The sequence below is a fragment of the Pangasianodon hypophthalmus genome, chromosome 7 (assembly GCF_027358585.1).
Source record: "Pangasianodon hypophthalmus isolate fPanHyp1 chromosome 7, fPanHyp1.pri, whole genome shotgun sequence".
Lineage (NCBI taxonomy): Eukaryota > Metazoa > Chordata > Actinopteri > Siluriformes > Pangasiidae > Pangasianodon > Pangasianodon hypophthalmus.
In genome coordinates, this window is record NC_069716.1 from 28,532,292 (window position 1) to 28,545,474 (window position 13,183).

The 13,183-nt window shown below is 41.2% G+C and overlaps 1 protein-coding gene across 2 annotated transcripts in view; it reads left to right on the top strand.

Moving 5' to 3' along the window:
* Nucleotides 1-744: 744 nt before the first annotated feature.
* zcchc14 (zinc finger, CCHC domain containing 14) overlaps nucleotides 745-13,183 on the top strand; it is a 32,277-nt gene continuing 19,838 nt past the window's right edge. For both annotated transcript variants that reach the window (XM_034305571.2, XM_034305572.2), the window contains exons 1-2: nucleotides 745-2,056; nucleotides 8,699-8,825. In XM_034305571.2, the coding sequence (XP_034161462.1) occupies nucleotides 1,454-2,056; nucleotides 8,699-8,825 (730 nt within the window). In that variant the 5' untranslated portion in view covers nucleotides 745-1,453. The remainder of the gene's footprint in view (nucleotides 2,057-8,698; nucleotides 8,826-13,183) is intronic.

Below are 13,183 nucleotides of genomic sequence, written 5' to 3' on the forward strand. Positions count from 1 at the left end.
AAAATAATTAAATTAGGTTATATATTTAGTTAAATAATTTAAATATTATAGGGCACATTTTATTTGTATTTTACACCATATTACAGTTTTATATTTACTGTATACTATATACACACACCATACTATAGTTTGGACTATACAGTACTTTATTTATTTATTTATTTAAATTATATCTAAACACAATATTATTATATAGTTTTTATTTCCTTGTTTGTTTGTTTGTTTGTTTTGTTTTGTACACCTTCAAGACGTTTTTAAATTAGATTACATAATTAAGTTAGTTAAATAGTCTAAATATTACATATTTTATATTATGCAGTATTATATAGTTTTATAGTATTATATATTTATTATGCCATTTAGTTATTTGTATTTTACACCATACTATAGTTTGGACTATATGGTATTATATATATATTTTTTTAATCTAATTTTATTATATGTCTATATTTTACTTTATAGATAGTTCTATTTTTGTACTATTGTATTTATTTATTGTTTGCTTGTTTTTTGTTTTGTATACCTTTAAGACTTTTTAAAATATGTATAGGCCATTGATGTATTATATTTCATATTTGAGGTATGAATTTACTCTAATCCATGGCTAAAAAAACCTGTAAGAGCCAATAGAAAGCCGAGCAGCTGCTCGAGGGGCGTTTTTAACCAATCAGAGCTGCAGGGCTGCGTCACTGACAGGCTGAGTGACCAATAGAAATGGAGTGGGCGGAGCTTGTGTGCGAGAGTTCTGGGCTTGGAGCGAGACGTTGCTGCCTTTTAGTCGACTTCCCGACGGGATATAAAAGCCAAGGAGCGAAAATCGGAGTTTATTCACACAGTTTTGGATCGGAATCTAATCGAAAAGGAGGAGGATGAGTGCCAGGTGTTCACTGAAGAGCTCCTTAAAGCGTTAGAAGGTGGAATTTGTGGCCTGTTTTGCTCGTGCAGTGGAAGTGCAGGGCTGAAGTGTGGACTTGGATGGGATTGTTTATCGCTTCAGCTCCATCACTGGCTGGACGGTTTGGAGGAAAAATTGCGATTTGAGAGGGAGGAAAAGCAGGACTGAAATCTTCTCAGGGTTTCAGGGATTCTCTGAGCAGCATTTCCTGTCTTTAAGCTGAGCAGGAGCTCGGTAGATGGTGGACAGAGCTGAGTCTGGACATACTTGCAGCAGCCACACGGATTCCTTTCTTTCTTTCCTTCCCTTCTCTTCCCTTCCCTTCCTGTCTTCCTTCCACTTTTCCACTTTTCCCCCTCACTGTCTGCAATTATAAAATAATGCAACCCTTTGTGCATAAAATAAGGAGGAAACAGTGCTGTTATTCTCCACCGTTACCGGCGTCAGGATGTTGAGCTAGGACTTGAGAAGTTCATGAAGGTTGATGAATGAGTTTGGAGTTTGGTGGGTTTGGTGGATTCGGTTCTCCCAGAGTTTCTTTCCAAAAAAAGGTTCAAAATGGTGGAGAATAGGTGTTGCCTTAAGAGAGAAGGGGTGTACCGGTGGTTCTCGGGCCTGAGCTCGGCTCAGAGGGCCGAGTTCCTCTGCGGACTCTTGGACCTGTGCGTTCCGGTGGAGTTGCGCTTCCTCGGGTCCTGCTTGGAGGACCTGGCTCGTAAGGACTACCACTCTCTGAGAGACGCCGAGATCAAAGCCAACAACCCGGCTGACCTGGCGCTCCTGGCCAACATGACGGATGAGGTGGTACGCAGCAAGCTTCTGGTCTCGCTGGCCCTACTCGGCTCAGACAACCGGGCGGCGGCGGGCGTGCTTTTCCGGACGCTCACGCATATCGATGCCATCATCCACGATTACGGGCTGCGGCTGAGTGACGGGCGGACCGGCGAGCAGTTCCTGCTGCTCTTCACCATGGCTGCCAATCACCCAGCCTTCAGCTTCCACCAGAAGCAGGTGCTGAGACAGCAGCTCACACAGATCCAGGAGATCCTGCAGTCCAACGGGTCCGACACGGCACACGGAGGAAATACCGGATCACCTGCTGTCCCTGCTTCAGTGTCCACGTACATCAGCGCACCTGCACATCTCACCTGCTGCACGAAGGTAGCTGAGCTACCGTAACACTCCAGACAGCTGCGTGTGTTTGATCACATCACCAAACTGTGCTGGATTCTGGCACTCCAGGACTGCAGGACTTCCCTGTTTATTGGATTTATCCCAAATAATCCGGGATCCAGCACAGTTTGGACGTTCGCCTGCTCTAACACACTTCATAACTTGCTCATGTAGTGAATCCACCTGGACCAAGCTGCATTAGATCAGATATTTATTTTTATTATTCTGAAGGCACCTTACGATTCGATTTCTATGCCAAGACGCAATTATAACACCTTCGTCCATCTTGATGTTTGATTATTTTTTTTTTTATAATGTTGACCACTTAAGTGAGGAATAAACCACTCAATGTCACGCTGTTACAGGAAAATAATCAACTTAAGATTGGTGTGTTCAAGCGGAGTTACGCTTATCGCTCGAATGAAGTTGATTATTCTTCAGTAACAGCATTTCCTGAATTGTATTATTCCTCTAATTCGGCCGCAGTTTGCCAACGATTACAATTTTGTATTTGTTAAAGAACAGCACTTATCTGTTTTTAGTTAGTTCCTGTTCTCACTTACGTTATAGCAGCTATAAACTATAAACAGTCGTTCCTTCACTAGCCTCTCTTTTTCTCTCTTTCGAAGTTAATAAGACAAAAAAAACAAAAAAAAAACGCAGTGCTGGCACTGGAGACTCCTTTCCATATAGACATATAAATAAATAAATCTTGGCCGCCGTACACGTCCCTGTGAATGAGCTGTTGCTATAGCAACGATAAAGTATTAGAACGAGCGCATTAATATAAACCTGTGATTTATAGTGTATTTTCCGTCATAGAAGTCGTTTAAGGATCAGCGGCAGGTTTTAATTTTAATCCCATGACTTGCACTCAATGCTAAATCCATGACTAAGTTCTAACCAAGTTACACTTTATTCATCCTGGAGCTGGTGTCATTATTTAACTCCCGCCAACAAGAGCGGAAAAAACAAAACATAACGTAAGTCAGTTGTCCTCATCTGACCCCAGCTGTGTGTCGCAGCATAACCACACACTGTCTGTGTTTGAGTTTTAGTTATGGGATACAATTATTCGATCCAGCTGTCGTCTCAAAAACATGGCCTGCATCGCCGCTGTAGAGACGCACACGTGCAGTCAGCCGAGAGGAATTTATCTTTTATATATCTGAGGGAAACCAACAGCTTTCCAACCATAACATCTTATAATGAATGAAACATGGTGGAGGTTAGCTAAAAGCGTGCATGGTCATTTGTGCTACGTGAACATTTTGGGATTAAAAACGAACAAAACATGAATTTGAGAAAGATTTAAAGAAGACGATGTGTACTTTAACAATTTGAGGTCTGTAGTCGAAGTCTTTCCTAAAAAACTCCTCGCTTATGAAATCTGATTTTATTTACCTTTAAACTGTTACAACACTAACCATTAACGTCGGTCTCAAAGCCTCTGGCGACACGGGTTCTGTAACTTAATGAGCATTTACGTAATGTGTGGTAGAGTTACGAAACATCTCTAACTAATTTAATTATAATTAAAAGTTACAAAAACCTTCGCAATTGTGTAGGCGTCAGTTTGTATCTACGTTTAGAATGATTTTTTCCATTATAACCTCTTGCTGCTTAAATACTCTGTCATGCTGTTGTAGGAAAATAATCAACAGCAGGGTGGTGAGATCAGGGGAAGTTACTGGTACCATGCTGCAGTTGATTATTTTCCTCTAACAGCACATCCCCCAATGTTTTATTCCTCTTATTCCACAGAAATCCACCAGTAATTATGTTTTTTATTAATTAAAGAGTGATACATCATACTTTATCCGTTTAACGTTATGGAACGTCCTGAAGGTGTCAGAAAATTTAAAGTTTAATTCAATTCAATTAAAGTTACAGCTTTACCTCTGATGGTTAAAAAGCCCTGACACTGGAGACTCCTTCCATAAATGTCTCATTACAGAAAGCTTCACATTAGTGTCTTCAGAACATGTGATTGACAACAGTGCCTCACGTCACTAACACCGCCCCCTCATCATTAATATTCATAAGTCCTCATTAATATTCATAAACTCCAATCTTCATTAATATACATTACCTGACTCAGCACTGTTGTCTCCTTACAGTATACTATTATACTAGCGTACGTAACAGTATGTGAGAATATTACTCCATCAGCTGTCATGCCATATAGTGTTGTAGTTTTGGGGGCGTGGCCTGACGTACGTCTCTTACACGATGCACATAAATCTACGTTTTCTATTCGTCTGGCATTTTCTCGCCATTGCTGCAACTTCTAGTTTAAAATAAACAGACAATCAGTCAAAAAATATTTATATATCATCCAGTTAAATTGCAGCTCGAAGTGCTTTACAGTGCGAAGAACAAAAACAGAGAAATAAAGACAAATAACAAAATAGTAAAATTGGCAAATAATAATAGTGTGATAAATATTCGCACTGACAGAAAGAAGAAAATAAAATAAATAAAAAATAAAATCGAATAAAAATCTACACCAATGATTTACATCCTTAATCAAATTTTAACTAATTGTTGCAGCTCTGGTTGTTTTGGTGATTTATTTTTATTAGGTATGAGGTTCCACATGGCTTGTGTTTCATCTGTTACGTAGTGTGTGTGTGTGTGTGTGTGTGAGAGAGAGAGAGTCGAGCTTTCAGCAGTGGATCTGAGATCATTTTGCCCGAGAGCTGTGTGTGCAAATCAGAGGCAGCGGAAGGCCCCGTTACGCCAATCATGGCCGTAACATAAAACCAGAGTTTGTCGGGAGACACGCATGCACACACAAACACACACACACACACACAGTGTTTAAATGTTTGTGTGCACATGTGTGTGTATGTGTGGGAGGGGAAAGTACCGGCTGCAGGCGGAGAAAAGACGGCTGTATTTAGGGTTTTGTTGGCTTTGGCTCATGTCGTGTTGGGCTCAGCACATTTCTGTCGGCTGAAGTCAGCTCTCTGCGTGACACACACTCCGCTCTGATTCACCAGGGAAGTCGGACTGCGGCGTCAGACGAGAGACAAACGTCAACACAGACACAAGGGCCGGCCGCGACCCATGCTGAATCCAACATCCTCGATCGTCCGAGTCCGGTGAAGGGGAAACGCTGTTTTCTTCGAGTTTTCTCCGGGTTTTCTCATGTGAAAACAGCTGTGTCTCATTAACTCCGTCTTCCTGCGATACTCTGAGAGAGCAAATCATTTACAGCCTTCATGTTTAACCCCACTGTAGTGTTCACTGAGTAATGTCACTTACCTCACAGCACCTCGTTACATTTTATATTGTAATAATATTATATAAATATACAGTATAAATCAGTCCCAGTGTTTCAGACCAACTATGAGTACATGTTTCATGGTATTCGTTGATACTCATTCTGAAATGTAACCTAATCGACTCATGGGGAAAGTGTAGCGAGTGTGTGTGTGTGTGTGTCGCAGTGCTCAGTGCTCGCCTAACTGAAGTGCTCTCATGTGTGACAGTTTCTCTGATCCGCATTTGTGAATAATTTGCGTGAATGAATACTTCACTGTATTTCACGCTCATGTTTCATGGTCATGCTCGCTGATACTGCTCTACACGCTCAGGTCAGCCGTCCTCACGCGCTCTTCCAGATTAAACACTCTGCTTAAATGCCATGAAGATGTTTTATCAGGTGACTTGCAGGAAGATTGGTTACTGTGGCATTGTGGGTGGGAGCAGTGGTCTGATTGGTTGCAGTGGCATTGTGGGCGGGAACAGTGGTCTGATTGGTTACAGTGGCATTGTGGGCGGGAACGGTGGTCTGGTTACAGCAATTTTTTTGACAGGAACTGTGATCTGATTGGTTACAGTGATGTTATGGACTAGAACTAGGTTCTGATTGGTTACAGTGGCTCTTTGGACAGGAGCTGTGATCTGATTGGTTACAGTGGCATTGGGGGCAGAAACTGTGATCTCTTTGGATGCAGTGGCTTTTTGGACAATGTCATGTTTGATGATCTTAATCATTTCTGTCCCACTTTGATGTAACTCCACCCCACAGGCCCCGCCTCCTTTTTAAAAGTTAAAAGCTAAAATCGTAGCTGGTTTTTAGAAGGTACAGCATATGAAGGTACAGCATATGAAGGTACAGCATATGAAGACTTGGTTGTGTTTTTACGTCTTTAAGGGACCTTGTTTGAGGGCACAACAGTGGCTGTCTGTCTGTCCTGGGATTCGAGCTCTCAGTTTTCCGGTCATTAGCACAGAACCTTAACCGCTGCGGTACAGTGTCCCGATTTTCCACTTTCATTAAAGACACTGAGCATAAAACATAAAATTTTATGATGGAAAAAAATATTTTTAGTATCGTTTCCTCAGTTACACCTTTAGAGTTGCTTTTATATTTGGTATAAACTGTGTTAAATGTGGCTTTTGAAAAAAAAAAACTAGTTTGGAGGAAAATATAAAAAGTATAACCACATAAAATATTAGCCTCGTAACTTCAGTGCGAACTGAAGAAGCAAACTTTAGACGTCGAACACGGCTTCATGTTTAATTACATTGTGGACATTTGATTGTTTGCTTGTTACTATTGCTTTAAACTGAAAGCTTTAGACTGTTGCAGTGAATCTAGATTGGAGATTCCATCCTGGAGAAACTGTGTGTGTGTGTGTGTGTGTGTGTGTGTGTGTGTGTGTGTGTGTGTGTGTGGCAGTGCACTGTTGAAGGAGCTCCTAATTGGTTTCAGAGCTTCAGAAGCCTCTTATCTATCAGCTCACACCAACGAGGAACAGATTCACAGTGGGGTTTATAACTCACATATGGGACTTTTATGAGTTGTGAGGAGCTGATCCCAGATCAGTGCTCGTTTCACTCCACTGAACACACACATGGCTGAAACAACGAGGAGGAACAGGCCTTGGATATACCGTATAGACCAATCAGATTACAGAGCAGGGCTCAGATCAGCCGTATAGACCAATCAGATTACAGAACAGGGCTCAGATCAGCCGTATAGACCAATCAGATTACAGAACGACCTCAGATCAGCCGTATAGACCAATCAGATTAAAGAACAGGGCTCAGATCAGCCGTATAGACCAATCAGATTAAAGAACAGGGCTCAGATCAGCCGTACAGTCCAATCAGATTACAGAACATGGCTCAGATCAGCCATATAGACCAATTAAATTAGAGAACAGACCTCAGATCAGCCGTATAGACCAATCAGATTACAGATTCAGACAACTTCTTCCTGTCCTGATTCTGATTCTAATCTGATCTGATTTCAATTTTATTGGTTTATACGGCTGATCTGAATCCTGTTCTGATTCTGAATGGTCTGTACTGCTGATTCTGATTCTCTTCTGACTCTGTTTCTGATTCTGATCTGATTGGTCTATAATGCTGATCTGAAACCTGTTTCTGTTTCTGATTCTGATCTGATTGGTCTATAATACTGATCTGAACCCTGTTTTGATTCTGGTTCTGATCTGTTTTTGATTCTGATTGTGGTGTCGATGAGGAGCAGGGTTTAGATCAGCAGTATAGATCAATCAGATGTATTTTACTGCATGTCCAAAGGAAAAGTACAGCATTGCCACACTGCCCAAAGTGAATTTATTACTGCTGAGTGATTCACTCGTAAAAAAAATTCCCTCACCCACTCACCATTTCAGACCATCCTCCATGTGCTTTTAATTACAACCAGTGTTGACTCATGCGTTAAAGATAAAAGAGTTGCAGCATTTACCATGCTTCACATATAATGTTATTGTTTTCCAATAATTTATTAAATTAGATTGATAGAAATTTAGCCATTTAGTATAAAAGTATTTAAAAAACTTTATATAATTTTATATATATATATTAATTTTTTTTTTATAAATCTGAATAATGTACAGAAGTGACAGAAATATACATCATTAATTTATATATGAGTTAAAATATATTTTGCTTTAATAGTTCTCTGATCATCTTTGTGAAGTTTTTCATACGGATGTGAATTCTTTTTAATTACTATTTAAGTTGGTTTTTGATTTAACAATTTTAATTCTATCTTTGGGTCAATAAAAGTGTATTGTTCTATAGTAAAATCAAATACTACTGCTTTATTGTATGATTGATTAAGCTTTTGGCCACGCCTCCTGCCTGAGACTGATGTTAATAAGGAGTGCGCTGAAGAAGAAAGACAGAGTTACAATTGTTTTTATGTCTGTACCGTTCTTTTATTCATGTTTATAGATAGCAGTGTGTCTCTTATACAGACTCGGCTATGAAGCATGGTGGTGGTAGCATCACATTGAGAGCTACTGTTGTCCTCTTGGTTGCTTCTTTAACAACCTCTTTACCTGGTTACTGACTGTTCCACTGGTGTTCCATATTCTTTCCATTTTTTAATAACAGATTTAATATTGCTAACGTGATTGTGCCCTGTGATGGGCTGGCCCCATGTCCAGAGTGTCCCCTGCCTCGTGCCTCGAGTTCCCTGGGATAGGCTCCAGGCTCACCAGTGACCCTGTGTAGGATAAGTGGTATAGAAGATGGATAGATGGACTGATAGATGTCACGAACGTAGCCAATGTTTTACTTGTTAGCTATTTCTGTTTCTCACATGCAACTTTTTTTAACCTTAGCCTCCTTTCTTTTTAGACCGTGCCCCGAGAGGTGACGACAGGCCCCGTGGATGACGGTCTGGGGTCAGAGGTCATGTCCCCGAACCCTGCGCCTTCTTGCCAGGAGCTGCCCATCAAAATGCATGCTGGGAAACCTGGAAAAGGTGAGCATGGATCCACAAACACAACACACGTCAGGTCAAAGATTAAAGGCAGGAGAAGAGACAGAAAGTGGAAAATGAAACAGGAAAGAACATGCGAGGAGCTTCAGGAATGTCTTGCATGCTTTTCTCATGAGCCGAAATCTGAAACAAGTCTGAATATGGCCGGAACTCGTGAGCGTTTCAAAAATCAAACGAGCTTTTTAGCATCAGCGTGATCTAGATAAAGTAGAGCCAAAGCAAATAAATCAGTCTGATTTGTGTTTCCCTCCACATGTGAAACTGCATGCGGATTAAACAAACAGCTGTATGACGAAACTGATAGAAAAGAGTGTGTGTGTGTGTGTGTGTGTGGAGTATATATCTTCATTTTGTCTCTGTTTTTTACAGTTATAATCACTCATTCTGTCACGTGTGGGAATTTCATGGCTTCTGATTTGTTTACTATTTGAGTTGGTTTGGTTCCACGCTGTGCATAATTATGAATCAAAATGCAAGAAGCAGTAGCTGAAGGATGTATGAGAGGGGGCGGGGCTGAAAACATACCGTATTCAGAGCACACAGGAAACCCAAATCAAAACAGCATGATTAGTTCACTTCCTGCAGATTGATTCAGAGTCACATCAACTTCTCACTGCAGTTGATTCATGCTACATCTCAACTCACACTAGAGTTTGAATCCTGCTACAGTTAGAATCATGCTAGATTTTGAAATGTGCTAGAGTTCGAAACACACTACAGTTTGATTGATGCTACAGTACGACTCACTCTAAAGTTAGAATCACGCTACCGTTCGAAACACACTAAAGTTCCAATAATGTTTGAGTTCGAATCACGTTTGAGTTCGAATCATGCTACAGCTCGAATCACGCTAGAATTCGAATCATGTTAGACTTCGAATCACTCTGGAGCTCGAACCACGCTAGACTTTAAATCAAGCTAGAGTTCGAATCATGTTTGAGTTTGAATCATGTTAGACTTCAACTCACACTTGTTGTAATCACATTAGAGTTCGAGTCACGTTTGAGTTCGCATTACGTTAGACTTCGACTCACACTTGAGTTAGAATCACGCTAGAGTTAGAATCGCGCTAGCGACCGAGAGACAGTCTTGTGGTTCTTCTTTTCCACTGACTGTGAAACATTTTCCGTGTTTGTTGGTTCCATGTATTCGTTCGTCCTCGCAGCTCCTGATACACACTCTGCTGCTGCGACAAGATTGTACGAGCTGAAACACTGACTCTTTCTGACTAGGAGTTAGACTCACTCAGCAGCGCACAGATGCTACAAGTGTAACCATGGCAACCAGCAGTAGGAACGCCCACTGATGACCAGCGAGAGGCGATTAGAGCGACCTGAGCTGAATAATCAGCGCTGTGACTCATTCCAATCAAGTCACTGTACACTGGTCGCTTTTTCATGAGTCCTGACTTTACTTTACGAATGTCGGTTGCCATGGTTACACAGGTAGCACCAGGCTAATGTTTCTATCACAAGTGCTGCTTGATCAGAACATTATCGTGCAACCTGTATAGGAAAAAAATGACTCAGATCCTAAAAACAAAAGACATTAGAGCGCTCAGGTTTTCTGCTCAGAGAGCGGCTCAGGATATTTTTCGAAATCGTTTTGTGCTCTGTAATCATGTAATTACACGGGCGGGACGTCTGCGTGAAGTGGCGCTTGAATCGGATCCAGTTTCTGGGTTCTGTATATTCCGTAAAAGTTTTTTTGCTTTCGTTTGAAATTAATCTTAGCAAATCAAGCCTGATTTTGTGCTTCATTTTTTTTCCCCCTGATTTGCAGAAACGCTACAGCCACAAGACCAAATTAAAGTTCCTGTACCATTTATAACACTCTCCATGACTTCACTTTGTAATTTCCCCCTCGGTTAAACCCCAGTCGCCGTCTTAAGGCTCGTTTCATGACTCCAAGTAAAGTTTGTTAGATAAATTTCCATAAATTTGCATAAATTTACATAAATAAAGACAATTAATTTTCACTGTAGCTGTGTATCCAGGGCACTTCTTCAGTATTGTGTGTATTGATTATCACGAGTGCATTAATATAAACCTGTGATTTGTAGCTGCACCACTGTCAGAGCTGCTGTTCTAGAAAATTAATCAACACCTTCTGACCAATCAGAATCCAGCATTTAACAGCGCTGTGATGTAATGCTTTAAAAATGATGATCTTTTCTTTATCACACCTGTTGGCTGTTAATATTTGTATAAAAACTCTAGACGAGTGTGTTAACAAGGTGTCAGCACCGTGTTTGTGTGTGAGTGTGTGTGTGTGTGTTGATGGACACACGAGATGTTATGATGACAGGTGTGCGCGTGTGTATGAGGTAATGCAGTTTTTTTTGGATGAAGATGTGACACCATCTCTGTCTCCTTCATCTCCTTCCTGTTCAACACCCTTTTCAAAGAAGCAACATCTCACACAGACATACACACACACACACACACACACACACACACACGTCATTGTACTCTTTCATTTCCTCTATGTGTGAGCAACACAACAGTGTTTTTTTGTTTAACATGAGAGCGCTTATTTATGGAGTCTATACACCAGCTAAATGGATATTTTAAGCCCTTAAACTGAAGCTGTAATCAGATTTCATTTATAACGCTGTTATGAAGCATTATGTACACTTTATACAACTTTCTCAGTGTGCTGGTAATGTGCTTTTAGTAAAAAATCTGCAAGATGATAATAGAATAACCAAGGTCTTTTTACTCTTTTGTTCTTCACGTTAAGACAAAGTTACATAAAACCTCCAGAATTTGGACAGGAGCATTTTATAAATTCTCCAGGATTGCGTTATAAAAGATTTATACAGTGGTTATAAATGTGTTATAAAGGCATAAAGCGTTACTCAGTATGATCAGTAAGAGAGAGTGGCTGCATGTTACACATAAACTATTATTAATGTTTAATCAATGTGTGTTAGACAAAGGTGTGTATTAACACAGTGTGTGTGCGTGTGTGTGTGTGTGTGTGTGTGTGTGTGTGTGTGTGTGTGTGAGAGAGAGAGAGAGAGAGAGAGTAAGTAACTAAAGCCAAAGAAACAGCAGAATTCCACACATTAGTCGGCAGGTATGCAGCAGCTGCACGCCTCAGGGTGTGAATACAGGAGTGTGTGTCTGTGTCTGTGTATGTGGGAGAGAGAGTGTGTGTGTGTGTATGTGTGTGTGTGTGTGTGTGCGCTTCAGCAACAGAAAAAAAATCTGATCTGGCTTGAATCTTCCTCAATTAAAAACATCCTCATTTCATCACTAATGACTAATGTTAACTTCCTCTGACCCAATATAGGAGGCGTGGCCTCAGAAAAGGAGGCGTGGCCACTGTGTTTCTGAGTCTCAGTGAAGGAGGCGTGGCCTCTGTGTATGTCAGTCCCAGTGAAGGAGGTGTGGCCTCAAGCAAGGAGGCGTGGTCTCTGTGTTTCTGAGTCTCAGTGAAGGAGGTGACTGAGTCATTGTGTTCCTTGGGCAATGTGTGTGTGTGCGTGTGTGTGTGTGTGTGTGTGTGTGTGTGTGTGGTACTTTGACACACTTCGGCTTTGTGTGGGAGAAGTGGCAGGTGGTTACCCACAATGCATCTGGACGGTGAGCGAGAGATGGTGTGGTGATGGAGCGCAAGTTTAGCGTGTGTGTGTTTGTGTGTGTGTTTGTGTGTTTGTGTGTGTTTGTGTGTGTGCCAGCTCTGGTTTCTAGCATCATTTACATGCACTTCTCTGAAATCTCTTTCCCTCAGCTGCTTCATTCTCACTGTCCTTATGGTCCACTTTTACTTACTTACACACACACACACACACACACACATACACATACACACACACAGAGTGTAATGAGGGGTTGTGTGGGCGTTGAGGGTGGAGCGGGCCGTCGACTCAAGGGAAAGAGCTTCCTGCTCTCCGGAACATTCCAGATGGGCTCACACTCGCCCGCCACACACACACACACACACACACACACAAACAAACATGGGTTGTACAAGTGCTATAATGTGACAAAGAAGGAGAACTGGAAGAAAAGAAAGTGATATAGAGAAAATAAAGAGGTGAGGAGAAGGAGGAACAAAAAGATGGAGAGAGAAACTGAGGAGAATGAGAAACAGATTGAGCGGAGAAAAGAAAAGAGGGAACGGAAAAAGAAAGAGTGAGAGGAAAAGAGAAAGGGAAAACGAGTAAAACAAAAGATGGAAGGAGAGAAGGAAATGGAAGGAAAGAGCAAAAGACTGAAAGAGGGAACGGGGAATTGAAATGAGAGGAAGAAAAAGGGAGGAAAGACAAACAGGGAGAAAGAAGAGAAGAGGAGCCGAGAGAGAGAGAAAGAGAGAGAGGAAAAGAGGAAAAA